The 26,651-nt window shown below is 40.0% G+C and overlaps 1 protein-coding gene across 8 annotated transcripts in view; it reads right to left on the bottom strand.

The window, feature by feature from the left end:
* Positions 1 to 26,651, bottom strand: part of PPP2R5E (protein phosphatase 2 regulatory subunit B'epsilon) — a 150,975-nt gene that overhangs the window by 57,986 nt on the left and 66,338 nt on the right. For all 8 annotated transcript variants that reach the window (XM_047767529.1, XM_047767531.1, XM_047767530.1 and 5 more), the window contains exon 3: positions 13,159 to 13,355. In XM_047767529.1, coding sequence (XP_047623485.1) covers positions 13,159 to 13,355 — 197 coding nt within the window. The remainder of the gene's footprint in view (positions 1 to 13,158; positions 13,356 to 26,651) is intronic.

The following is a 26,651-nucleotide window of genomic DNA, read 5'->3' as shown; positions in this document are numbered from 1 at the left end:
GGCCAGTGGCTACAGCTCCAAATTAACCCCCATCCTGGGAACCTCCATATGCCACAGATGTGGCCCTGAAGAGCAAAAAATTTTAAAAATTAAAAAAAAAAATTGTATTCCATGTATGAATATCTACTTTTTTTTTCAATTTAAGGGAAAAACCTCATTTTAAAAACTGACTAAGAGAAAACTGGCCAAAATGTGGACAATGACCACATTTAAATAATGAATCTACAGATAATTTGTTCCCTCTGGTTTCCAAACTTTCTTTTTTTTTTGTCTTTTTGTCTTTTCTAGGGCCACACCCACAGCATATGGAGGTTCCCAGGCTAGGGGGCCTAATTGGAGCTATAGCTGCCGGCCTACACCACAGCCACAGCAACAGCAACGCCAGATCTGAGCTGCGTCTGCGACCTACACCACAGCTCATGGCAATGCCGGATCCTTAACCTATTGAGCAAGGTCAGGGATCAAACCCAGCAACCTCATGGTTCCTAGTCAGATTCTTTAAGCCACTGTGCCACAACGGGAACTCCATGGTTTCCAAACTTTCTTTGATGATTCAGGGAAAAGAAGAGAAGATGGGGAACTCCTTTACACATTCTTTGTTTCTTCTTCCTGCATCACCAGCTGACAAGATGAGGACAACCACCCTAAGCTTTGGCCATCCTGGGTTAAATCTGCCAGCCTAAAATCTCCATAAAGGACCTGGCAGAAAGCTTTTTTTGTGGGGCAGATAAAAGAAACATAAGAACATCATTTACATTTCACCTCCTATTCAAACATCTTAGCCACTCTCTGCTTGCTGTCTAAAGATTAACTTTAACCTCCTCTAGTGAACCCACCAAGACCCCTGTAATCTAGACCCAGAGGGCCCACAAATTCCAACTATGAACCCCCACTCCCATTAGGCTTCTATTTCAAGATTAAACTTTGCTCACAGTAAAAGGCAACCTTTTACCTGCTAAAATAGTGACAGGAAAGTTCAATTAGGAGTTCCCATTGTGGCTCAGTGGTTAACGAATCCGACTAGGAACCATGAGGTTGCAGGTTTGATCCCTGGCCTTGCTCAGTGGGTTAAGGATCCGGAGTTGCCGTGAGTTGTGGCGTAGGTCGCAGACACGGCTCGGATCCTGCATTGCTGTGGCTCTGGCGTAGGCCGGTGGCCATAGCTTCGATTCGACCCCTAGCCTGGGAACTTCCATATGCCGTGGGAGCGGCCTAAGAAATGGCAAAAAGACAAAAAAAAAAAAAAGAAAGAAAGAAAGAAAGTTCAATTAATTCTCTCTGGAGCCGATTATCCCCGCACAAACCATCACAAGGAAATTTCACACAGAGAGACAACTACAGTGCACTGTCTCCAGAACTGGAAATGCAGCAGTGAATCCAAAAGTGAAGACTGTTGATACTAAATCTTGGAATCCAAAAATAGAGGAGTCAACACTTCAAGAGTCACAGTGCTTACTGTGTATAAATATGGGGCAGGCCGCCATGCTGCTGCGCTTGCAGCCAAGCACTCATGCCCCACACACAGGCCCTGTGATACTAGGGTTTTTGCTCCATTTCATTACCCAAGGACTGCAGGTCCTACATCCCAGAAAAAGTATTAAAACTGGTAAATTAAGCAATTTCAGTAAGAACCAAAGTGTACAAGGTGATGAAACAATAATGCAGGGCTTTTTTTGAGAATGCATATAGTCTAACATCTGCTTTGAATGCTTTACGGTTCAAAATCAGCTAATGCTAAAAAAATTAAACCTCTTGAGTTCTGAATTTAAAAAACTCTTGAGGCTCCTGATGTAGTAGCACTGAGCATGCTGGCTACTGAATACGTGTGTTTATATGACATCACTGAAAATAAAGGGGAAACTGCCAAAACTGTCGCTGTCCCTTACTGTGTCTGTAAGTCTCTGTCTCTGTAACCCTTCATTAGCAAAATAAGGCCCTGAGCTAGATGGTGAGCAGTGAAAACAACAACACACCTGACCTCCGTCTGACCAGAGGTTGACCTCACTCCTTACCAGACACTACTGCTTCACAATGAAAGGAGTGAGACAGTCCAGCCCCGCCAGCCTCATCTTGCAAGGGACTGGGGGAGTATGTGTCCAAGTTCCTCGGAAAGAAACCAAGAAAGGGTTCTAGGGGCAGGAACTGCCCACCAAAACCCTGTTAGCTTCCATTTTGAAAGTGTTTTAAAAGACCATTGCCTTCCAATTATTTTACCCTTCACATAACTACTTCTACTTTCCAGAATAGGGCGTAACAGACTCTCCACTTTGTACCCTATGGCAGCACAAATACAAAAATCAGTTCTCTAGCACCTTATATACATCTCAGCTTAACAAGTTTTTCTAACATCTAAGAGAAAGAGCCAAAAGTCCCACAAAAGGAAGAGGCCTCCATTATTCCAGCATGTTCTACCCTATTCTCATAAAAGCCTTAACTTCTTCAGGAAGAGAAATCCCAAAGTAGTTTAAAACAGCCAATGTAGCATCTAACACCACTTGTCCAGCCCCGACTCTCTGTCTGCAACCTAAATTTCTGTAGGATCAGGAACCATCATCCTCTCCAAAATACCTTTATTAATAAATAAACTCACTCTCCAACTTACCAAATAGTTACAACTAGTTCCGGTTTTACTCAGAAACACCCTCTCTTCCATGTGTCTCACCCGCCAGCCTCCTAGCACTGCTCCTCCCATCAGCCCTGCACTGCCTTAGGCCTGGACTTTCCTGTTCTCTCTCCTCCACCATCAGACTCATCTCCACCTTTCTCAGTTCTTCACTGAAACTACATTTTTTACTCTAAAGTCCTTTATCTTATCCTCGATTTCCAGAGGCAACTTCCTCTGCAGAAGTCATTAGATAGCATGCTCCTTGTTTTCATCTACAGATCTAATTTGGCTTTTAATACTGGTCAGAAGCCAACTACCTCCTGGAAATGACCTGCTCGTACTTTTTTGCCAAATTCTTGCCTCAAGCATTACTGTCTCTGAGAATTCCACATGGAAAGCATTCATTTTCTCCATTTTTTCCTATTAATAATGCACCACTGTGGTGTAACTGGCATTCTCCTTAGAGAATCAATCAATAAATTCCTCTTTTTCATTTCTCTCTCCGCAGTAGAGAGAAGACTGAACACAACTAACATCAAGTGCTTCACTAGAGTTAAGACCCACTTATATATATCACAGGCAATATTTCCCAATCATTTTATTATCCATTCTCTTAGCAGATTTTTCCATTAGTATTGCTTACACCACTAACCCTGTTTTCAGTTTCAAGGTTAAATTAAAAGGTAGGAGAAAAGAGAAACCAAGAATAAATGCAGAACAGTACCTTAGCCTGCAAAACTCTGCTGTCAGTTTGGGAGTATGGGGGAGGAGGGAAAAGGGAGACTATTCTCACAGTGAAATGATAGAACTGGATAGATCGGTGCTAGACAAGTCACAGCTGTCAAGCCATTTTATGTATATCGAAAATTCTGAACAATCTGTAAAGCAGTTAAGCCAGAGGGACTACAGCTTGTAAATGAAGCAAATGGCAATCATGAGTAGCTCTTTGCTTCCTGAGTAAAAACCTGCTCCTTAGATTGTTTAAATTAAAACTAAACACAAACTCCCTGTCAGATTCTTTAAGAGAGAATGTTTGCAGGAGAGAAGTAGTAAATTATTAATACAGTGTGGATATTAATAAGTAAGAAATATCAGGAAACATTTTATGTAGGTGAACTAAGAGCAGTACACATACATACCATACATATACACATGTATATATAATAATACACAAATGGGCACTTGAAGATTTACAAGGCCCTCCAAAAAAAAGGCCTGAAAATAAAATTTCCCAGAAAGAACTAAAGTTTAAAATCCAACAGTCAAAGAGGGAAAGTCACCTTAAAAAGACAAAAAAGCTTTCAGGTTAGCAAGACTTCACTGTAACCAGAAAAACTGATTAATTCATCCAAAGAAAAAATTAAGTCTAGTAGAGGTGGCAAAGATAGTGCTATGAATAATGATAATAATATCAATAACCTTATAAAGTTACAGTGGGTAATAAGCTTAGGGGATTAAGACTGGTCCAAGATCACAGCAAATGGCCCAGGTTATTCTGTCTATACCATTGACTTGGGGAAGGACCACAGAACAGAAAAGCAGGCTGTACCAATTTAAGTGCTTCCAAGGATTAGAGGCCACCAGGGCAGTGGAGGGGCATTTAATCATCTAAAGCCCTTGCTCCAAATCCAAGCTAACAAAGCCACTGAAGTCTCCCTTGGCTGCTGACATAGATCACCTGCCTCTAATGATGGGGCAGAGAGCAAAGGGGCGGGGTGGGGGCGGGGGTGGGGGGGTGGGGGAGGGAGTGAGTGTGAACTCAGGGATACAACCATCTCAATACGACCATAGTCTGGGTGGAAGAGAGGAGAGTTGTGAACCACACCGCTTACCTCCTGAGCTCCTCCTCACCCTCAATCACCACATACTCCAACCTACTAAGAGGGAGTGTGGTAGGGCAGGAAAAAACATTGATTCAAAAACAACACAGGCAATGTAGTTATTACACATAGTGAGGTGGTGGGGGAGGGAAGCCGTTTCTTCAGCAAAAACAAACATTTAACCCTAGAGTCTATTATTTGGTAAAATAATAAGCAAGCAAAAGGAAAGCCTCATCAAAGCCCTTATTACCTATTCAGAGGAGCTCAAGGAAAAGAACATAGTACAGAGGCAAGAATTTAAAACTAGAGATTTTGGTCATCATCCCATTTAGAAAGACTGATCCCGGGAGAGTGATGGGCACAGCAAGAAGGACGATGGTCTGTGTAACCAGACAGACTGGGTTCAAATCTCAGTTCTGCCAGGTACCCAGGTGAGCACCTTCAGCAACTTTCTTAACCACTCTCTACTTCCTTTACATCACCTATAAAATGATACATAATAATATATAACAATATGTAACACACAATAATTATATGATATTTCATAATATACAAGAGGGCTGCTGTGAAGACTGAATTCACTTACATGGTAGTTGTTGCAGATTATTATGCTAACAATGGAAAGTATACAGGTGCTGGTGACCCCTTTCATTAGTATGGACCTTTATTAGGAACCTCTAAGGAGTAACTAACTATCCAACCACAATCTAAATAATGTAACCATTATAATAACCTACAAAAACTGACACAAGATAAACCAAAACTCTGAATAGTTAGATATGTATTTTAAAAATTAAGGTGGTGGGGAGGGGAGGATTTGGAAGTTTGGGATTGTTAGCATATAGAACTGATAAACAACAAGGTCCTACTGTATAGCACAGGGAATTATAGTCAATAGCCTGTGATAAACCATAAGAGAAAAGAATATGAAAAGATTGCGTGTATACATATATATACACACACACACATACACACATATAGATGCATAAATCAATCACTTTGCAGTACAAAAGAAATTAACACAACATTGTAAATCAACTATACTTTAATAAAATATATTTTTAAAAAAAGAAAGAAACTGAATTCACTTCCAGAAACCTTCCCATGGAAAAAACTCCAGGCCCAGATGGTTTCATTGGTGAAATGATTCTAACAACTTCATCTTTCATCTTTAGTTACGGCCATAAATGGGAAGACCCTGCTCCTTTCCAAACTTATATTTTCCAGGAGAGCAGCATCAAGCAGAGCACTGCACACATAAAATCAAAAACTTATCTGTCTTTGAAAATTTAATCAAAAGCTACACATCCTCTCCCACAAAAATAAGCAAAACACAAAATTTTGCAGTCAACATCAGGAGGTCCTCTAACCCCCACAAAACCAATCTATAGACACCCAAAGATGCTAAACAAATACTGTTAAATAAGCATTAACTGAAGTAGCACAGAGTTATTATAGTTTACAGAAATGACAAGTGCCTGCTAGTTTCTCTACCTCTGATAAAGTACAAATGGCAACAATCTGTTCATAACCCTGAGCAGTGAATTCTTCCTGAGCTCATTATAAAAATACCTTTAGGTAATTTTCATCATCATAAGCTTAAATTCTTCTCAAAGCACCAAGGAGTTCTTCACCTTGGAATTCAGTTCTTAGGTCCTATCTTTTAGACTTACTCTATTCTATCCTTAAAAATTTCCCCAGAGTTTACTTCTTCAATGTATTTCCCAGATGTCACTCACTTTATTTCTACTTCCAGGCTTGGAAGCAGCCCCTTTTCCCTGACCCCACCCCCAAAGGTTCACACCTACAGATCTGATCTCCTTTCAGTCTGAAAGGCCACCTCCAAGGCAGATTCTGGCCAGGATGCTCCTCATCAGATAGCAGGAAGCTGAAAAGTGGAAATTCCATACTTCTCCCTGGCAGTTATCATCCTCAAGGCTACTGTTAGACAGCTGTTATTTTATGAAAAGAAATCCTCCATCCTTCAGCCTACTGGATGCAGTGAAGTTAACAAAGCACTCCTAAGAGTGTGTAGGCAGACTCTGAGACCTTTAAGTGCGACTTAGCATTTTTCTACAAAACCATATTATTCTATTAAGAGAAATGCGATTTCCAGTTAAATCACAAAACGTATAAAAGATAAAGTGCTTAGATAACCAAGTGACAGGGTGTAATTTGAGAGTGGGAAAATATAAAGCGAATGTGTGGCCAAGAAACAATACAAAAAACTCAAGGAAAGATTTCAAAAGAAGAGAAAATTGTTCAACATATTTCATCATAAAACTACATTAGCTTTGGAAAATCATATATTCTACAATTTAAGACATATACAGATTTAACCACAGATGAGGTAGGAGTGAGGCAGACTTTGAAACCAGGAAAAGCCAAGATAGAAAGAGAATATATGAAAATAATAACAGCGAATGACCAATGCAACAAAATAAACTTTGTGCAGGAGAGAAAAGGATTTTACTCTAATGAGGATAGCACACCCAAGATCCCACCACTGTACGTGCAATCACTAGAGCCATCATTTCAACTTCCTCGTATTTCATGCACAACCCACTAGCTCCCCTGAGCCACTGCACTGAAGCGCAATGATGCCCTGGCGTCACCGGTCTTTACTCCTTTTCCCCCCTGCTCTACTCCCATGCTGATAATTATCAATTTCCATCTCCAGCCTTCCCATCTAAGACTCCTATAACCTCAAAGATAACACATCAAAAATCAACACAGAACTCCTGCAATGCTAGGGTCACTGCTGTGGTAGAGATTCAGACCCTGGCCCAGAATCTCCATATGCTGAGGGTGAGGCAGAAAAAAAAAAAAAAAAACATCAACTCAGCTTCCACCCAAAACCTGCTCCTCCTCCTGCTGTACTTTCCTCAAACAGCAGCATAAGAGCTACCTAGTTTCCAAGCCATCCTAGATTCCTTCCCCTCTCTCTCTCTAAATAAACTCAAACACTAACTGGGTTCAATTATACCTCCTAGTGAGTCTTAAATGCCGTCCTTTGCTCACCTTCTCTGCTTCAGCCCCGTGCTTGATCTAAAGTGTCTCTAATACAACAGTCTGGAATCGATTCCTCTCTACTGTCAGCTTCAGCCCTCTCCAACCTATCTGACCCACTGCCACGATGATACAAACTTGACTATGCCACTCCCTGATTACAACTTTTCAATGGTTATCCACTGTCTGTGAGCTTCTTTCAGGATCTTTTGGTCCACATCTTCATCTTCGACTGCCATCACTCACCTCCTCCTATTGCCCCTTGACACACAGACACACACACACTTACTGCTGTAACAACACAGCACTACCTGTGTTCCTCTGAATATATCATGTGGTTTGGGAATTCCTTTGCATCATGTAATTCTCACTTTGATTTCAACACTATTCCAGCTACTGGAAAACATGTAGTCACCTTTTAATATTCTATTTAGGCTTTCTTCACTTTGTAAAGCCTTCCTTGACCACCCCTATCATCCTCGGATTACTTCCCTTCCTCTCTCCTTCTTCCTTGCCTTCTACAAATGCACATATGACATTATCTAATTGTTCACATAAGTGTTCTATCTACCTGACTGTGAGTTTGTTGACAGAGCAGGACCCTGTCTTTTTAAAATCATCAAAATGTAAAGGTGTGGCTCTAAATCACTCAGTAAACATTACCTGTAATTAATTCAAATGATGTCTTCACACACAAGATTTCATCTCACATTTGAATTATCCCCCAAAGAGATGTTTTCTGAAAAAGAATATGTGTGAATATAGAGTATAAAATACTGGAGTTCCACTGTGGCACAGTGGATTAAGGATCTGACTACAGTGGCTCAGATCACCATCAAGGAGAGAGTTTGCTGCCCCCCCACCCGGCACAGTGGGTTAAAGATGTGGAATTGTTGCAGCTACAGCATAGGTCACAACTGTGGCTCGGATTCTAACTCTGGCCTGGGAACTTCCATATTCCACAGGTGCAGCCATAAAAATTAAAAGAATAAAATACAGAGTTTGAGTTGAGTTAAAAAGAAAAAAATTAACCCAAGATTACTTGGAGAGCCAGAAACTCTTAAGAAATCTTTCAAGTAGATGCATAGCAACAGAACCAGAAAAACATGAGCATAATGTGGTAAAAATACTGCCTCAAGGCCACTTGAGATGATACAAGGCAAAATGTGCCAACGCCTGAGGAACTAACAGTCCTGGTTCTCCCTTTTTCCATCAGATATGACCCCATGAGAAAGAAACACATAGAAGAAATCACTTACAAAATAGAGGGAACTACTATGAACAATGTTGTAAACTTTAAGAATGGCAGAACCCATTCTAAATTCTTTTTTTTTTTTTGTCTTTTTGCCATTCCCACGGCATATGGAGGTTCCCAGTCCAGGGGTCTAATCGGAGCTGTAACCGCCAGCCTACGCCAGAGCCACAGCAATGTGGGATCTGAGCCACATCTGCGACCTACACCACAGCTCACGGCAGCGCCGGATTCTTAACCCACTGAGCAAGGACAGGGATCAAACCCACAACCTCATGGTTCCTAGTCGGATTCGTTAACCACTGAGCCACGACGGGAACTTCTGCCATTCTAAATTTCTTTAACTGTGTCAACCACTGAATTGGTCAAGTTTGTGAGAGATCACCACCAACTCCCTCCACATGCATGAAGAGAAACGGGACTTAGCAACTGGCTAACCCAAGGCTCACCATGAGTTAAGCGGAAGATGAGAAACAAGGACAGTGGCTTCAACTTTCTCTATGCGGGGATCTTTCCACTACCCCATGCGTTCCTTCTGCAGGTGAGGTAAGCGCTATATTGTTTTGTTTTACTTTGTTTATACATAAAGAGTTATTTTTCTTTCTTAACTGTAACAATCTGTAGGTGGTATCCAAACTTCATTTAAATGCTACCACAGCTCACAGATGACTTTCATCTGCCACTCTTTTCTTACTCTAACAAGAATAACAACTCTCAAAGGACAGTCCCATCAGTCTTTGGTGATAATGCTGACATCACGACATACCACCTCAAGTCATCGCTCTCTCTGGTTTGTAAAACCTGGCTATTGCTTCATGGACATTTCACTAAAAGCACTAGCATTTCTCTCACCAACCCCAGTGAAGCAGTTTCATTTCACAGTAATAAGAGAAATAGGTGAGGACAGTGACTCTCCAACAGGCAGCACTGGAATGAAAGGGCCTAAGGTCCACTGAGGCATCGCAAAATAACGCTGCCAGCCAACAGAGCATTTTCAGTACACAAACAGGAACTCTTTGAGTTCTTCCAATGATTATAAAGTCAAGTATCTAATAATGAAATCATCAAAACCTAAAAATGACATTACTAGTTAAATGCTTGCCACGTGTTAGAGAATGTTCTAAGAGCTTTACATACATCGTGGCCAATCCTCACAAAATACCCCAAGGTAGGTATGATATGTATAGCACCAGGACTGCTATACATCAGGGGCTCATAGGGGCTCCCTTCTGTAAAAACAGAAGGGAGTGGAGGGCAAGTAGGGACTTGGCTCCAGTCCCTATTAGAGAGTAAATCTGTGTTTATTAGGTAGTGTGTGTATTTGAGGTACTGAAAAACAAAGCACAGCAACATTCCTTAGGTAGACTACCTGTGTAGCAAGGTGGGAGGGACTGTGGCCACCCTTCCCCCAATCCTACATACTTGTTTTAGCATCTCCTGAAAACTGGGCCCAGAGAAGGAGGGCATTGCCCAAGGGGATATGTGTGGCCAGAGCTGGCGTTTGAGCCCAAGCGTGTGTGGTTCCAAAGCCCTTTCTCTTCCTATTCTACCATACTACTTCTATCTGTGCACACGCCAGACTAAGAATGGTGTAAAGTTAGCAGTTAGCAATTTCACAAGATATAAAAAATAAATTATACCTCTGAGAATGTTACACTCTCATCTAGAAAGTCAAATATCTAATGCTATAGAATAGCATGCACAACACAGATTCAATACTTCCTAAAATAGGGCTCAAGTACATTTTAAAACACGTACTCACACACAAATGACAGGAGTCTTCTTTTAAAAAAAAATTTTGATGGGCGTAGAGGGGCTGGGGGGAGGGGCAGATGGTAAGAGAGAAGAGAAACGGTCTCTCTCATTTGTGAGACTGAAGCAGTTTTAGGACCAAGCTGGTTCACAGGAATAAAAGAATTTTTGGATTAGGCCAAATATTGGGTTTTAAAACTAAATATAATCCAATGACATCCAATTATCTTCATCGTAAACTGAGAGCCTGAAATACCCATTATTTTGGCCACATCCACAACATATGGAAGTTCTGGGCCCGAGCCATTGCAACAACGTGAGCCACCACAGTGGCAATGCCAGATCCTTAACCTGCTGCACCACAAAAGAAATCTGAAATGCCCACATTTTAAGAGGGAATTTATTCATTCATTCAACGATCTCCAGATGGGCCTGAACTAGGAAGCATGCTAGAGGCCACAGAGATGTGCATGAAACAGTTCCTGCTTAAAAGTACTTCTAAATGGAAAAGTCAAATCTACAAAAGGATTAAATATCAGAAAAGGAACAAATTCCAAAAGGATGGGTTGTCAAGAAGTGGAGGAACTGAAGGAAGGAGAAAACTCTGGGCTTTTCAGGAAACAGTGGTAGGCTTTTTAAGCAAGATCTTAAAGGAAGGGGAAAATCAGAATTAGAGGCAGAAGGGCAGGGAATACAGGAGGGTCCAGGAACAGGGGGAAAGGCAGACCATTACAAAACAAATCCACAAACACACGGATGTCCTCACACAAGGGCAAATGGATGTTACGTACTGGGATATTCATGGGCTGTGGCTAAATTAATGATGGCACATCAACACAATGAAATGAAGCTATAAAAAGGAAGGAGGGGAGTTCCCGTCATGGCGCAGTGGTTAACAAATCCGACTAGGAACCATGAGGTTGCAGGTTCGGTCCCTGCCCTTGCTCAGTGGGTTAACGATCCGGCGTTGCCGTGAGCTGTGGTGGAGGTTGCAGACGCGTTGCTGTGGCTCTGGTGGAGGCTGGTGGCTACGGCTCCTATTAGACCCCTAGCCTGGGAATCTCCACATGCCGCGGGAGCGGCCCAAGAAATAGCAAAAAAAAAAAAAAAGGAAGGAGGCAGCTTTATATATACTGACGTACATTATGTATTGCTAAGGTACAGAGCAAGGTACAGAGTGTGTAGAGAGTATGCTACCATTTGTGTGTTTGCAAAAAAACAATGTTTATACATATATGCTTCAGTATTCATGGACTATCCATGGAAAGATATAGAAAAAAGTTATAAATGGTGGATACCTCTGCTGACTGAGGACACAAGTAGGTTAAAACCAAGAGCCTGTGCTCTGCAGAAGGCAGGGGGACTAGAGAATATCCTAACTATCAGGGTGAAAACTTTGGAGAGCAGCAAACTTGAGAGCATGGCTTCTCAACAGACCTTTGAAGTCAGGTAATTCTTTGTGGTAGGGTTGTCCTATACACTGAAAGATGGCCAACAGTATTCCTGGCCTCCATCCATAGATGCTGGTAGCACCCTCCTCCCACCCTCGGCTGTGACTCCCCAAACTGTCTCCACACAATGCCAAGGTGCCCTGGGAGGGAAATGGTCCCTGGCTGTGCTCAAGAGCCACAATGTTAACAGTTAATGTACAAAACACTGTTTTACATTCCTGTGAATTAACAAATGCAATATACACTCCAATATGGATCTGAAGGATGCACTGGATGTTGTTTTGCAGTTACCTTCTTATGTCTGCCATAGTTTTTCAGGTCATGACAATTCAGGTCCCTTTCCAAATCTGAACCATTCATTTTTTGACCGTATCTCCTCCCTCAGAGAGGTCTGTTTTCTGCATTTGTTAAATACAAGTGATAAAAGTTAAACAGAAAAGCTAAGTTGATTTTCAGCAATGGGCTTCCCAATGAAGCACCGACCCCCTTGGATATCTTCAGCATAATTTCATGAGTTAGGAGACCAGGGCCACCTCTTCCAAATAACATGCTTTCCAGATCCAAGACCTGCTAGGATGCCAAGGAAGGCAACCCTCCCACAGAAACCTAACAGAAAACCATATTTTGGCTCAGCTTTAAAAACTAATATAATTATTGACAAAATAAGAACATAATTACTTGTATTATGCTAGTAATGTTTCCTCTCATAACTCTTTAACGAAGACAAAGTACAAGACACTGTTCAAAAATAATGAAAGATATTACTCCTGATTTTAAGAGTATAAAGAGAATAATTAGTTTATAGAGCCAAGAGAGGCTTTATCTAGATTCTACACATCATAGTTGTATTCAGCTTAAAGCCATTTCTAATATACCACTACGAATAGGAAGAAAAAAAAAAAAAGTCAAGACATCCAACAAGCTTGAATATTTTTCAAACAGAGATCTAAAACTTTTGTTGATTCTCCTGTGTCTTTTCTTTCCCCAATGCCAGAATTCCAGTATCAAATATCCTGGCAATCTTGGCTCCATATTTTGAAGTCACTGATTCCTCCAATACTGTTGTTGGTGAAAAGTTCTGCATTTCATTATTATGAAACCATGGTCTTCAAATTCTAGTATTGTGCCAACTACTTTAGCTTAGCTCTCAGAAGGTTGGCTCTCATTTGTGGAGGTGACTGACCACCAGTGACCTGACGCTGCAATAAATACACCTGTGAGTCCCTCTGAAGGTGCTTACGGTGTCCGCGGCGAAAAAAAGAAACTCACCATTCTAACTACTTCAGGGTAAGTCTGCTCTGTCAAACAGCCTCTGCTTATTGTAATGTAGTCCACCAGTTCATTAAGAGTGGAGCGCTTGTATTCTTTCATTTTAAGATCAGATAGCGTGTCCATGAAGTCAAAAATGACACAGCACTGCTGAAGTTTCTTTAGGAACAGTTCAGGCTGCTCTGAGGATGGAACGTCTAAGAAAAAAAAAGGAAATGGTGTAAGTCTGTCATCAATTTCTAGGTAACAGGAATTCTCTGTGAAAGTTTACTTCAAAAGCAAGCTCAAAAAAAAAAAAATCAGAATTCACATGACAACAGTGTTCTTTTTAACCGTCACACACAGGCAGGAGAGGGTACCACATCACTACTTCAGAGACCTTGTCCCTGGAAACTGCATGGTACCAACACAATTGACAGGATTTGCTATTCCACCAAAGACTGACCAAATTCCCAAGAGCCTTTAGAGAACTGAGGCAAATTTTAACCACAAACATCCCAATGTCAACACCCTTATGCCAAAAACACTGAAAAAGGTCAAACTTTCCATTATGAGGTAGAGACAGAAGTTTTCACTGTTGGCTTAAATTAGTCTTAGTAAAAAATTTCAAAGAAGAAATGTCAGTTGATTCATTTTAATTTCATGCTGACACCCTTGGTATTTAACGCAACTGTTGTGTGTGTGTGTTTATATTTTTTGTTTTGGTTTGGTTTCATTCATATCTATGAAGTTTCTTTGTAAAAGAAACTTGAAAAATCAACAAAATGAAGCAATGCCAACTCTCTCAAAGAGAGCACATTAGTAAGGGGACAGTGAGAGCAAACTCTACTTAAAGCTATGCTCTCTCTTTTGACCATCTTCTTCCTTTATGGTGGGAGAAAACTACTAACATTTTTATTAATATGCTCTCAGAATAAACATCTGTTCTTTTCCTACTAACAGCAGGGCAAACATTTGGTTTGGTATCATTTTGAAAAAATATGTAGAAATTATAGGTTAAAATTCCCCAGCTAGAATGGAAATCTGACCTAGGGTTGGACATGAAAGACACTATCCAGGTTGTAGATAGCTCACTCCACTCCTATCTTCTTTCCACTATTTTATTCCACCAAACTGGAGCTTCTCTAGAAAGGCAACACAATTATGACAAGAAAACCTCTGCTACCCTCATCCAAAGCGAATGCCTCATTAATCTTCCGAATACTTTCTGAGGTGAGCGAGTAGACTGCATTATTGCTCTCCATTTTTCTAAGAGAAAGTGAGAGTAATCACTGAGGTCCCACAGTGAAGGAGTTACGAAGCTGGGCACAGCACCCAGGCCTCTAACCACACTCCCACGTTCCTTCTGTACTACTTACTCAAGACAGACGTGAACAACATTTGGGCAGTCACATGCAACCATCTTCAGTTGCCAGCCTCCTAGTAAATGCTTTACAATGACCTCACAGCTTGGGCCACCTGCTCCCTGGAGGTAAGTAAGATGGCTAACAGCACCTGTCTTACAGCCCCAGCAGAGGGGGTGAAGGATAGCTTCCTAGTCATAGGATCCACATAATTTCTCTCCAGATCCCCCTTCCCCTCTTCACATCCCACAACCCAAAAAGTACCTAAGACTTCATGGATAATTCCCCCAAAATGCTGCCTACTGACATTGACTTTGGGTAAGCCTAGATGAAGTGCAAAGGGCAGGTGAAAGTACAGGACTTCCCTATCAGATATAAGGGAACAAGAAGCAGCGATATTTTTGAAGGTAGGTAGCACTGCTGCTACTCTCAGCAAAAACAAGTTGTAAATTTAGAAATTTTTTTCAACCAATGAGTTTCCCCTCCCACCCAAGGAGGAATAAATCCCCAAAGGCCTAATGTGTCTTAGAGTCAAAGATTTTGGGGTTTAAGCCATGAGATATGTCTTATTCTCTGTCCCTAGACTTAGTCACTTTCAAAACATCTAGCTTTATAAGTACTAAATTTACACAGACCAAGCTTTAATTGCCATCTGCTTCATATGTTTAAATAACCACATAAACCAACAAAAACTAAACAGGGCTGCTTATCAACATATATATGACTATATATCCTTAACCAATAGCTTATTCCATGTACAAGACCATCATGGCTAACCATTCAAGTCTTCTAAGATCTAAATCAGATCCTATACCTCAAAGCTGAAAAGCAGTTTGAAGCTGCACAGGTTACAACAAAAGGCTTATTAATGTAACATTAAAGTCCTCAGGCCAAATTTTAATTAATCCTATTTTTGATAAAGTAACTTTAATAAAGCTTAACAACCAGACCAGGTACATGGAGAACTCCTTAACTCTGCACATACAATTTATAAAAGCGTCTACTAATGATAGCTTTTCCTCCAAAAAGCAAACCATCATTTAAACAGTGACAACAATGTTTAATCTCTGTGGTCGGTGCAATAACACTCAAGAGATTCACATTGGCTATTTTTTAAAAATTCAGGCAGTTAATATTTCATCCTTTTTTTAATGTTAGAAAGTTGAAATTTATTCTTTATTTATCCCAACTGATACACAAATGAGAAGCAGGACATCCACCTGCCCAATAGAATAATGATAATAGCTAATTTATTGAGCACTTCTGGGTACACTTTTTTTGGGTACTATCCTAAGAACTTTACATATTTTGTATCTTTTTAGTCTTGACAACAACCCTATGCAGTAAGTACTATTTCCAATTTAACAGGTGAGAAAAAAAAGACACAGGAAGATCTGGTGACTTGGTGGAGTCTCAGAGCTAATCAGCAGTGGAGACAGAATTTAAACTCGCAATCCAGCTCTGAACTCTTCACCACTGTGCAACCATCTAACTCAGTGCAATACAAGAGAAAACCCATATTCCCCAATACCTGTATGTGCGAAGAGAAAAGATGAAGAACATAGAAAGAAATCAACCAAAAAAAATTTCATCACGCCCTCACTCATCAGCATCACCCTGAGCCCCTATTGCCCAGTGCCTGAAGATTAATTAACACATACAGCAACAAACTATGCTTTATTTTCTGTCATGGACTACATTCCTCTAAGACAACTTCCACACCCTCAATTAAAGAACTTAAGAAAACAAGACCGATCAAAAGAAAAAAGTGGACAGGTATCCTCAAAGAGCCAATTCCACAGAGCAACTGCTTTTAAAAACTGTGTTTTCAATGGTGCTTAAGGATGCTCTAACTAGCAATGGACCAAGCACAGGGCTCTTCCTGTAACATCTGGCCTCAGACAGCCCCACAGAGCTGTCCTGCCCCTACCTTTCCTGCCCTCAGCTCCTTAGTCAAGTAGGATGTGAAAGGGTAGAATATTTAAAGGTAGGACGGGACAGTATCAGAGAAGAACACTCTCTGAGTAGTGAAGAAGGTCCCAGTGACTGAAGTTAAATGTCTATGGAACCAGTTCCAGAAACAGATACCAATATTCTCTTTCAGGTACCAGAGGCCATAAAGAAAATCTCATAAATGACAAAAAGAAGAAATCACACAAGCAGTACAGTGTGCCCACATGCAATAACACCAGATTTTAAAAATTGAAAGCTACCCACCTCCCAAATCCAAGCCACTTGAAAATCTAAACATTTAGTAACTTAGATTGAAGGAAAAAATAAAGGCAAATAATAGACATTTCAAAATAAACATAAACTAGAAAAATTAAGGTCATCACAGAATCGCAAAGCAAACCAGGCAGCAGATGGTTGTGTCATGTCTCTTCCAATGGAAACCTCTGTCCTGCACAGGCTGTCTCTACCCCCGGGGGAGGGATCCCACAGAATCACAGCCATAAATAATGAGGAATCAGTCAGTGCTTATATAAGACCATGAAGGTCATTAACAAAAAAACCCATCCATCCAACATCAGTGTTTGTTTAAAGCGGAGAATAACTGATCTCATTAGCATTGCTAGATAAGATTCCATATGGTCAGATTCCATTGCTCTGGAACAACTCTTAGAATTAAGACATCTCCAGAATATGTTTCTCACCCAAAAAAACGATGCAGTGACCAGCTGGTTGATCCTCCTGGAGATAGTATTTCTCACTATACTGTCCTTCGCTTTTAAGTGTGAGTCATTTTCTCACACATCTTTTCTTTTACCATCTCCCACATGCTCCTCTCACTGTTCACCAATAAACTGGGGATGACTATGGCCCCCCGCTAAGGTGTTCATCCCCAAATCATACTAAAACTTATAGGTGCAACAAGCAATGGAGAAACTGCACAGAATTCAAGAGAGGGAGGATGCAAGTTCAGATTAAGAGACAAAGTTTCTCCTTGTGTCTAAAGAATAGTCAACAGGTGTCAAATACATTGTTAAATACATTTAGTTACACATACACACCCCCCTACAGACACACATCTTACCCTCATTATGATTTCAAGGCTGTTTATTAGTTTGTTCATAATTGGCAGAACCTCGTTCCTCTCTAGTCAACAATTTCTACTATCCCATCCCATCGAAAGTTTGGGGCACAGAATCATGGATCCAGTATCAGCCCATCTTCCCTTAGGGCCTGATTCAGTCAGGACTTTGAAAGCAGAAAGTAGCAAAAGAAGAAATAAAATATGAGGCCACTGTCCTTTGGGTTTGGTGCTCTGGGACTTTGGTGAAATGAAATTGTTGAAAATCAGAATGTTAAATTCATACTTGCAAATATACCAACCAAGTAAATAAAGAAGGCCCATGTCATTATTCATTATCCCCAATATAAATGGAAGAAGGAAAACTGGTGTTTAAAAAAAAAATTGTGGTAGCTAACATAAGTATTAAATATCTGACCATTCCAATTACTCTGTTACCATATTCAAAGGAGGGATTCAAAAAACCTTTAATGGTGGTGTATTTTATACAAGTGCCTCAGTGATTTCAATGTGTGACCACAGCTGAAAAAAAACACTGTTTTTAAAGTAATAACTTTAAAATCCTTCTCTCCTCTCCTTCATCTTTCAAATTCTTTTTTTTTTAATTTCCCAATGAATTTTATTACATTTAAAGTTGTACAACAACCATCACAACCCAATTTTATAGCACTTCCATCCTTAACTCCCAGCACATCTCCCCAACCCCCAGCCTGGCTCATTTGGAAACCCTAAGGTTTTCAAAGTGTGTGAGTCAGTATCTGTTCTGCAAAGAAGTTCATTGTGTCCTTTTTTTAGATTCCACATGTAAGTGATAGCATATTGATGTTGGTGTCTCACTGTCTAAGTTCACGTAGCATGATAATTTCTAGGTCCGTTCATGTTGCTGCAAATTCCATTACTTCTTTCCTTTTAATGGCTGAGTAATATTCTATTGTGTAAATGTACCACATCTTCCTTATCTATTCCTCTGTCAATGGACATTTAGGTTATTTCTATGTCTTAGCTATTGTGTATAGTGCTGCAATGAACACTGGAGTACAAGTATCTTTCTGAGTCATGGTTTTCTCTGAATAGATGCCCAGAAGTGGGATTGCTAGATCAAATGGTAATTATTAAAAAGTTTGTTTGGAAGCACAAAAAGAAAAACCAAAATAGCCAAAGCCATCCTGAGAAAGAAAAATGAAGCTGGAGGAATAAGCCTCCCTGACTTCAGACTATATACAAAGCTACAGTCATCAAAACCATATGGTACTGGCACAAACACAGAAATATAGATCAGTGGAACAGGAAAGAAAGCCGAGAATTAAACCCACACACCTAAGGTCAACTCATCTAAAGGAGGCAAGAACATACAATGGAGAAAAAACAGTCCCATCAATAAGTGGTGCTGGGAAAACTGAACAGCCACATGTAAAAGAATGAAATCAGAACACTTCCTAACACCATACACAAAAATAAAGTCAAAATGGATTAAAGACTTAAATGTAAGATCAGATACTATAAAACTCTTAGAGGAAAACAGGCCAAACATAAACCACAGCAATATCTTCTCAGATCTACCTCCTAGAGCAATGCCTATGAAAACAAAAATAAATAACTGGGACCTAATTAATCTCAAAAGTGTTTGCACAGCAAAGGAAACCCTAAATAAAATGAATGGGAGAAAATATTTGCAAATGAAGTGACTCACAAGGGATTAATCTCCAAAATTTATAAATACCTTCTGCAGCTCAATACCAAAAAAAAAAAACAACCCCATCAAAAAATGGGCAGAAGATCTAAACAGACAATTCTCCAAAGAAGACATAAGGATGGCCAAAAAACACATGAAAAGATGTTCAACATCACTCATTATTAGAAAAATGCAGGGAGTTCCCGTCGTGGCACAGTGGTTAACGAATCCGACTAGGAACCATGAGGTTGCGGGTTCGGTCCCTGCCCTCGCTCAGTGGGTTAATGATCCGGCGTTGCCGTGAGCTGTGGTGTAGGTTGCAGACGCGGCTCGGATCCAGCATTGCTGTGGCTCTGGCGTAGGCCAGTGGCTACAGCTCCGATTCGACCCCTAGCCTGGGAACCTCCATATGCCGCGGGAGCGGCCCAAGAAAAATGGCAAAAAGACAAAAAAAAAAAAGGAAAAATGCAAATCAAAATCACTATGAAGTGCCACCTTACACAAACCAGAATGGCCATCATCAAAAAGTCTACAAACAATAAATGCTGGAGAGGGTGTGGAGAAAAGGGAACCCCTTTAGTTTAGTGGGAATGTCAACTGGTACAACCATGCGAAATTCCTCACCCTTGAAATTCTTTCTCTGTCAGTTTATTCAAAGCTAACAGTGAAAACTTGGTTTTCAAGCAAAGAAAGGTCCCTGACACAAGTGAAAGTGCTCCTTCTTGGCCTTGGCCATAAATAAGCGAATGTAGAGTTAGTTGCATTTAGAAATTTTCACAATCTGTTAGGAATATCAAAAAACATTTTGCCAGAGTTCCCGTCGTGGCGCAGTGGTTAACAAATCCAACTAGGAACCATGAGGTTGCGAGTTCGGTCCCTGCCCTTGCTCAGTGGGTTAACGATCCGGCGTTGCCGTGAGCTGTGGTGTAGGTTGCAGACGCAGCTCGGATCACGTGTTGCTGTTGCTCTGGCGTAGGCCGGAGCAACCACTATTACCATGCCAGTTTTTCAGATGAAAAAAAATAGGGCTCAGACAGCTAAGTCACTTGCCTGTTCAACAGCACCCACTACCTAAGGGCTGCAGCTAGTGTCCGCATCCAGGTCATTTTACTCCAATGCCCACACGATAAAAATAACCATGATGATGATGATGATGATAATTGTGACAACAGCAACAGCCACCACCACCACTGGAGCAGTGGATAAATTGTCATGGCTGGTTATTTGTTTAAGAAAAGTTGTAATCTGAAAGTAACAGACAAGAGTTCCTGCTGTGATGCAGTGCATTAAGAATGCAACTGCAGGAGTTCCCATCATGGCTTAGCAGTAACAAACCCAACTAGTATCCATGAGGACATGGGTTCGATCCCTAGCCTTACTCAGTACGTTAAGGACCTGGCGTTGCTGTGAGCTGTGGTGTAGGTCACAGACTTGGCTCAGATCCCACATTGCTAAGGCTGTGGTGTAGGCCAGCAATTGTACCTCCAATTCGACCCCTAGCCTGGGAACTTCCATATGCCACAGGTACAGCCCTAATAAGCCAAAAAAAAAAAGGTGTATAAACAAACTTCTGTCAGTTGATGATGATTTCACCAGTAAAATTAGTAAAAAGAGCAAGCTGATAATTTTTTAATTTCAGGAAATTAAAATAATAACTAGCCACCATTTATTTCCACTGTATTTCATAAAAGGAAAGGAACTTAAGGATGATAAAAGAACAGAAAGGGGAAACAGAATAAACTCATCCTTCCTTAAAGAAGAGGGTGGCAATCCTACACACATATGTACATATATGGGAGCACATACACACATGTATAGCACATATGTGCCTATACACATGCAAGCATTTACACACAAATATAAACACAAGTGAGCACATACACACATGTACGTGTAGGTGCAGGCCTGTACCCATTCAAGCACATACATGCAAGCACATACACACATGTATACATATGTGCGCCTGTACACAGGCGAGCACACGCATGTGAACGTATACAGGTGTTCACACATGTTCACCTGTATACATTCAAGCACACACGTGCACCTGTACACATTCAAGCACATACACACAGAATCATAAATTCTCTCTCAATCTTCTGTTACTTCTACTTATTTTTCACTTTGCCCAGGACCAATAACAACTTCTCCACTGGTTTGTACTTGGGAATCTCTGGACACATCACTTCTTTGTTCCCATATTACTCCAGCAGCTCAGATATCAGAGTTCTAGCTGTAATGACAGTACTAATTTCAATTGTATTCAGATGACCGTAGAAGCTCAGAAGATAAGCACACACACCTCAACAGTGTAGCAATAACTCACTTTATAGCAGCCATGAAGGCCTTAAGAAATCCTGTAATATAAAAATCCTGTAATACTCCTCAAAGACTTGTTACATTACATGGACACATTCTGTTTAAAAGACAATGAACCATGTGTCTTGTTCCTCTTTTAATACCCAGCCCCTAAAAGAAGTTTCTAGAATATGGTAGGTACATAATAAATGCAGGTTGAGTCAGTATATTCTACATACTGAACCTATTTCCCCATATTTTCACCTGTAAGTTAGAATTTTATTCCTCTGGAAATAAAATTATACTGAAGAATACAGAAAAGGATTAAGTACAACATTTTTAATAGAATAAATTATTTCCTAACATTTTAATAATATCAGGTTATGAAATGTAAATATAAAAATAAGATGAACTAAGTAAAGTAAGTCAGAGAAAGACAGATATTTAAGCTATCACCTGTATATGAAATCTAAAAAAGCCAAACTCAGACAGAGTTTAGAAAGGTGGTAACAGGGACTGAGGGGGTGTAGGAAGGGAGAGATGGTGGTCTAAGAGCATTAACTTCCCAGTTAAAAGATGAGTAAATTTTGTGGATCTGATGTACAGCATGGTAATCACAGTTAACAATGCTTTGCCATATATACTTGAAAGTTGCTAAAAGATTAGATTCTTTTTGTCTTTTCAGGGCCGTACCTTCAGCATATGCATGGTTCCTTAGTTCCTTGATCTATCTGCCCCTACTAATATCCAAAAAGATAAATGCCTTACTTTCTAACAAAAAAAGAAAAGAAAAACACTCTTTTAAAAACAGAACAGTTTATATTCAAGGATGAGAGAAAAATACAACAGAAAAAAAATGTTCAAAATGCAGATGAATGCACAAACTAATTAAGGAGTATTATTTGGAATGTCCTCAGAGCAAAAAACAAGCTAATAATTTTGTCAAGTGTGTCGTTAATGAATGAAAAGTGGGAGATTTGGTGCAAAGGGCTTTATATTCACTTACTCATGCATTCACCAAATATTCAGTGAACACCCACTGAGATCCAAGCACTGCTGGAATATCACAATATAGAAAAGAGATAAAAATGCCTTCCCTCACAGAGCCTTCCATTCTAGTAGGAGGAGACAAATAACTGCACTGTACAGTATATGCTCCAGGAGAAAATATGCAGGGTAAGGGGACAAGGCATACTGAGTTGAAGGGCATGATTTTAAATGGAGTATTCACCTGGAAGATGACATTTGAGCAAATACATGAAGGAGGTGAGGCAGGCAGCGAAGAGGAAAAGCACCAGAGCAGAGGGGTAGTAAATGCAATGGTACTCTGGCAGCAGAAGTGTGCAGGTGAATCTGAGGATCAGCAAAGAATGGAAAGTGGGGAGATGGGTCAGAAGAGTAAGGGACAAGGAGCTGCAGGAGATAATCTTGAGCCTGTGACATGCGGTAGGGCCTCTGGTCTTGACTCTATCTCTGAACTGGAACTGCGTCTCATGGATTACTAGGAGACAGGGAAAAAGCCCTTACTTCTCTGAGCATTAGTCTCCTGATCTGTAAAACTGAGAAAATGTACTGCACAGAGTTGAGTGAGGATTAAATGAAAAAGTGTTCTGTAGGCTATAAAATGCTTTCCAAAGCACTTTCAAAAAGTTACCATATATATGGAGTTCCCATTGTGGCTTAGTGGGTTAAGAACCCAATATAGTGTCCCTGAGGATATGGGTTCGGTCCCTAGCTTCCTCAGGTGTTGCTGCAAACTGTGGTGTAGGTCACAGATGCAGCTTGGATCCCAAGTTGCTATGGCTGTGGTGTAGACAGACCGCAGCTGCAACTCCAATTCAACCCCTAACCCAGAAATTTCCATATGCCATAGGTGCAGCTGTAAAAAGAAACAAAAAAGGAAAAAAAATTTATCATGTATTTGACAAACATCTATCAAGTATCTACAGTATAGAGTCAATTCCCTGTTTTATAACTCCTACTAAAATTATTTTCTGTACAGAAATACCTACCTTTACTTTTTTGGCTCATCCTCAAAATTATTTTAAAATCATTTCCAAAATAAATTACAACATATTTCGAGAAACATTAACTTTTGAAGTTTTATTCTAAGAATATCAAACTTCAACTGAACAAAGGCCATCTATTTAAAACCCTCAGATAACCATAATTTGTCTTCTCTTTTACATTTGGCTTTTAAGGCAAAGAGCAAAATCATAAAATCATAATTGGATAAAAAGTAATGAGTAGAACAAACTTCTAGATGTGCCCAAGAATCACCACAGTTGAAACACAATTTTCTACCAGGTTTAAAAGTATGAGCAACAGAAATCTTTAAAAAGACTATTTTCACTTATGCCATGATTTTAAGATAAAGGAATATATCAGTGGGATTACAGATTTTTCAGCAAGCACTTACCCTTCAGTTAACCCTCTCCCTCCCCCCCAAAAAAAAAAACTGCAATAAAAGAACACATTTTTTTCAAGTATTCAGTTAACTGAATGCCCTCACTCCCACCACCCCTTCGCCGGGGATTACTTCTACAAGGGATAAAAATGGCCTATCCACTTTCCATTTTGAGGATTAACATCAATGGGAATCAGTTCGGAATGGGATGAACCTCAGGTATTTTAACAGTGTGATATGAGGTTTTAAAACAAATTAAGTGGATAGATATCAATTAAGCCCATGCCTGCTATTTTACAGCTCCTGGTTGACACCAAAGACATTATTACACTTAAAAAAAAAAAAAAAAGATTTAAAATACAAAAAAGGGTCAATCCAATGTTGCAATTCCAGCTTAGAGATGCTATTTTTGAACCTCAGCTGGGAGTTAAATATGAGACCTTAAGCTCCTGAGTCCAACGTAGAACTGAGTGAGTACAGTGGAATAGCCTCTAATCCCAAAAGTAATAAAGAGTATACCTTTATAATTAAAATCATAACCTGGGCAATAAAATCCAGTGATGACATGTGGTACCCGCCACTAATTGTGGAACTTGCCGATACTTAAAATAAAGGGTATTCATTAATATAAATTAAATACAAATGTACAGCCTATACATAAGGTTTGAGGAAATCCAAAAGTAAGTCTGAAATACTATCCTGAGAAAAAATGAAATCTATTCTGAAATCTTATTTCCTATTATGTGTAAAAATAACATGGATACAGAAACTTACATGTCTGTATCCATATGTTATGTATATATATATAATGTATCATTGTGAGTACATGACTCCAAAATGAAAACTTAGAAAAGAGTAATACACAGACTTTGTAAAAGACAAAGGCTGTGTCTGGAAAGCTTAACACCTTCAGAGAAGAGAAGCATTTTAAAGCACTGAACAGTGAGGTGTGATACCGGTTCAAGTCAGTATATTCACAACAGAAGTCTTTGCTACTGACTTCCTGACCACAAACATCTCCCACCACAGGCAGAGGAAGAGTCACTGAAACCTAAAGCCATGTAGGCTAATGATGCAATTCTAAGCACAAGTTTTGTTTTTGGGGTTTTTTTTAAACTGAATCTAGATGTAATTCAGCACCCAACCCAGTGTGGTACCCTAGGGCTGAGCTAAACATGCTACTAGGTAGGACAAACATTTTCTCTTCGTTTACACTAAAAATGATTTCCACAAAACACATTCTATATCTGTATCTTTCACTTACGGAGCCAGACCACATATAAGAAATAAGGCCTGGCATTAATAGGACTAATAAAATTAAAGCTAAGCTGGGTACCCAAGTTCTACTATCTCAAAGGTTTGTCAGTTGTAATTCTAGAGGAACATCACCGAAATGCTTACAATGCCAAATTAAGTTGATTTCTTTCAGTCCAATTGGGAACTTGAAAAATTGTGAACTCCTGCTGCATTCTTCCAGATGGCTGAGATTGTTCTTTGGGCCACAGAATCTCAGGTCAGGGCCTGGGTTCTAATCAGGCTCCACCATCTACAGCCTGGCAATCCAGGCAATGTGGGTGGCAGTTAGGACAACAGGCTATGGCCCAGACTCCGAGCCTGGCTCTGCCATTTCCTAGCTGGGAAAGCAAGGGTAAGTCTCAGGGCTTCAGTCTCCTCATGGGAGTTAAAGCACACAAGCAGTAACTACCTCTTAAAACTGGCTTAAGGATTAAGTGAGTGAAGAAAAGTAAAAACACAGAGAAGTTCCCTGGTGAGTTCCCTGGTAGCTCAGCAGGTTAAAGATTCAGTATCATAACTGCTGTGGCATGGGTTCAATCTTTGGCCCAGGAACTTCTGTAAGCCACGGGCACAGCCACATACACACAGCAAAGAGAGCAATGTCCTGGAACACTTTAGGTGCTCAATAAACTTTAGCTGTGTATTGTTGTTGTTAAAAAGCATTGCTGAACCTGAAAAATCCTTTGCAAAATGAATCTAAGAAATAGTAGCTCTGTCACAGTGACAGCTCAAGAATTTCATGAGAAAATAGATAAAATGTTTCACACAATGCCTGGTATATGGAAAATGTTCCATAAATGTCAGCTTTTAGAAAATCACCTAACAAAAGAGCAACGTAAGTTGCTGACACATGAAGGGTTTCTTCCCTTCCTTTTGTGTGAGTGTGTCCAACTGTGTAAGCCATATTTGAGAAAAATAATATTTAGCTTTACCCACTAATATCCAGTGAGATTACTTCAAAATAAAACTGTAATTTGATTAGCGGAATGCTGATGATGCTGACTCAATTCAATATGTGAAATGATTCAGCTGTCAGGACATGCATCATCAATGTGTCAAAAATCCTGGAGGGTAAGTAAAGGGAGTCAGCATTTAGATGAATGAATGATGGACTGACAGAGCATTTGGGACAGAAGAGCAAGTTTATGAAGAGCACAACAATCTGGAGGAGCACCGCCAAGGCCAGGTCACACCAGTACTCACACATCCCCCCCAAAGTTCCCTGCCTGTACACTCAGGTTTATACAAAGTTTGCAAAGGAAAGAAAAACAATGTTTGACAGCTTTGTCCTTTGAGCCTGAATTTTAAAATAATATTAGTATTCACAGATTTAATACTTATAAATACTAGCTAAAAGTAATAACACTAATTTATACCTAAGGAGTTCTTTACAATAACCTATTTTGTAACAAACACTGTTGACATCCCACGAAAATAACATAAGTA

Source organism: Phacochoerus africanus, chromosome 2, assembly GCF_016906955.1.
Source record: "Phacochoerus africanus isolate WHEZ1 chromosome 2, ROS_Pafr_v1, whole genome shotgun sequence".
Classification (NCBI taxonomy): domain Eukaryota; kingdom Metazoa; phylum Chordata; class Mammalia; order Artiodactyla; family Suidae; genus Phacochoerus; species Phacochoerus africanus.
This window is presented reverse-complemented; position numbering and strand designations above follow the sequence as displayed.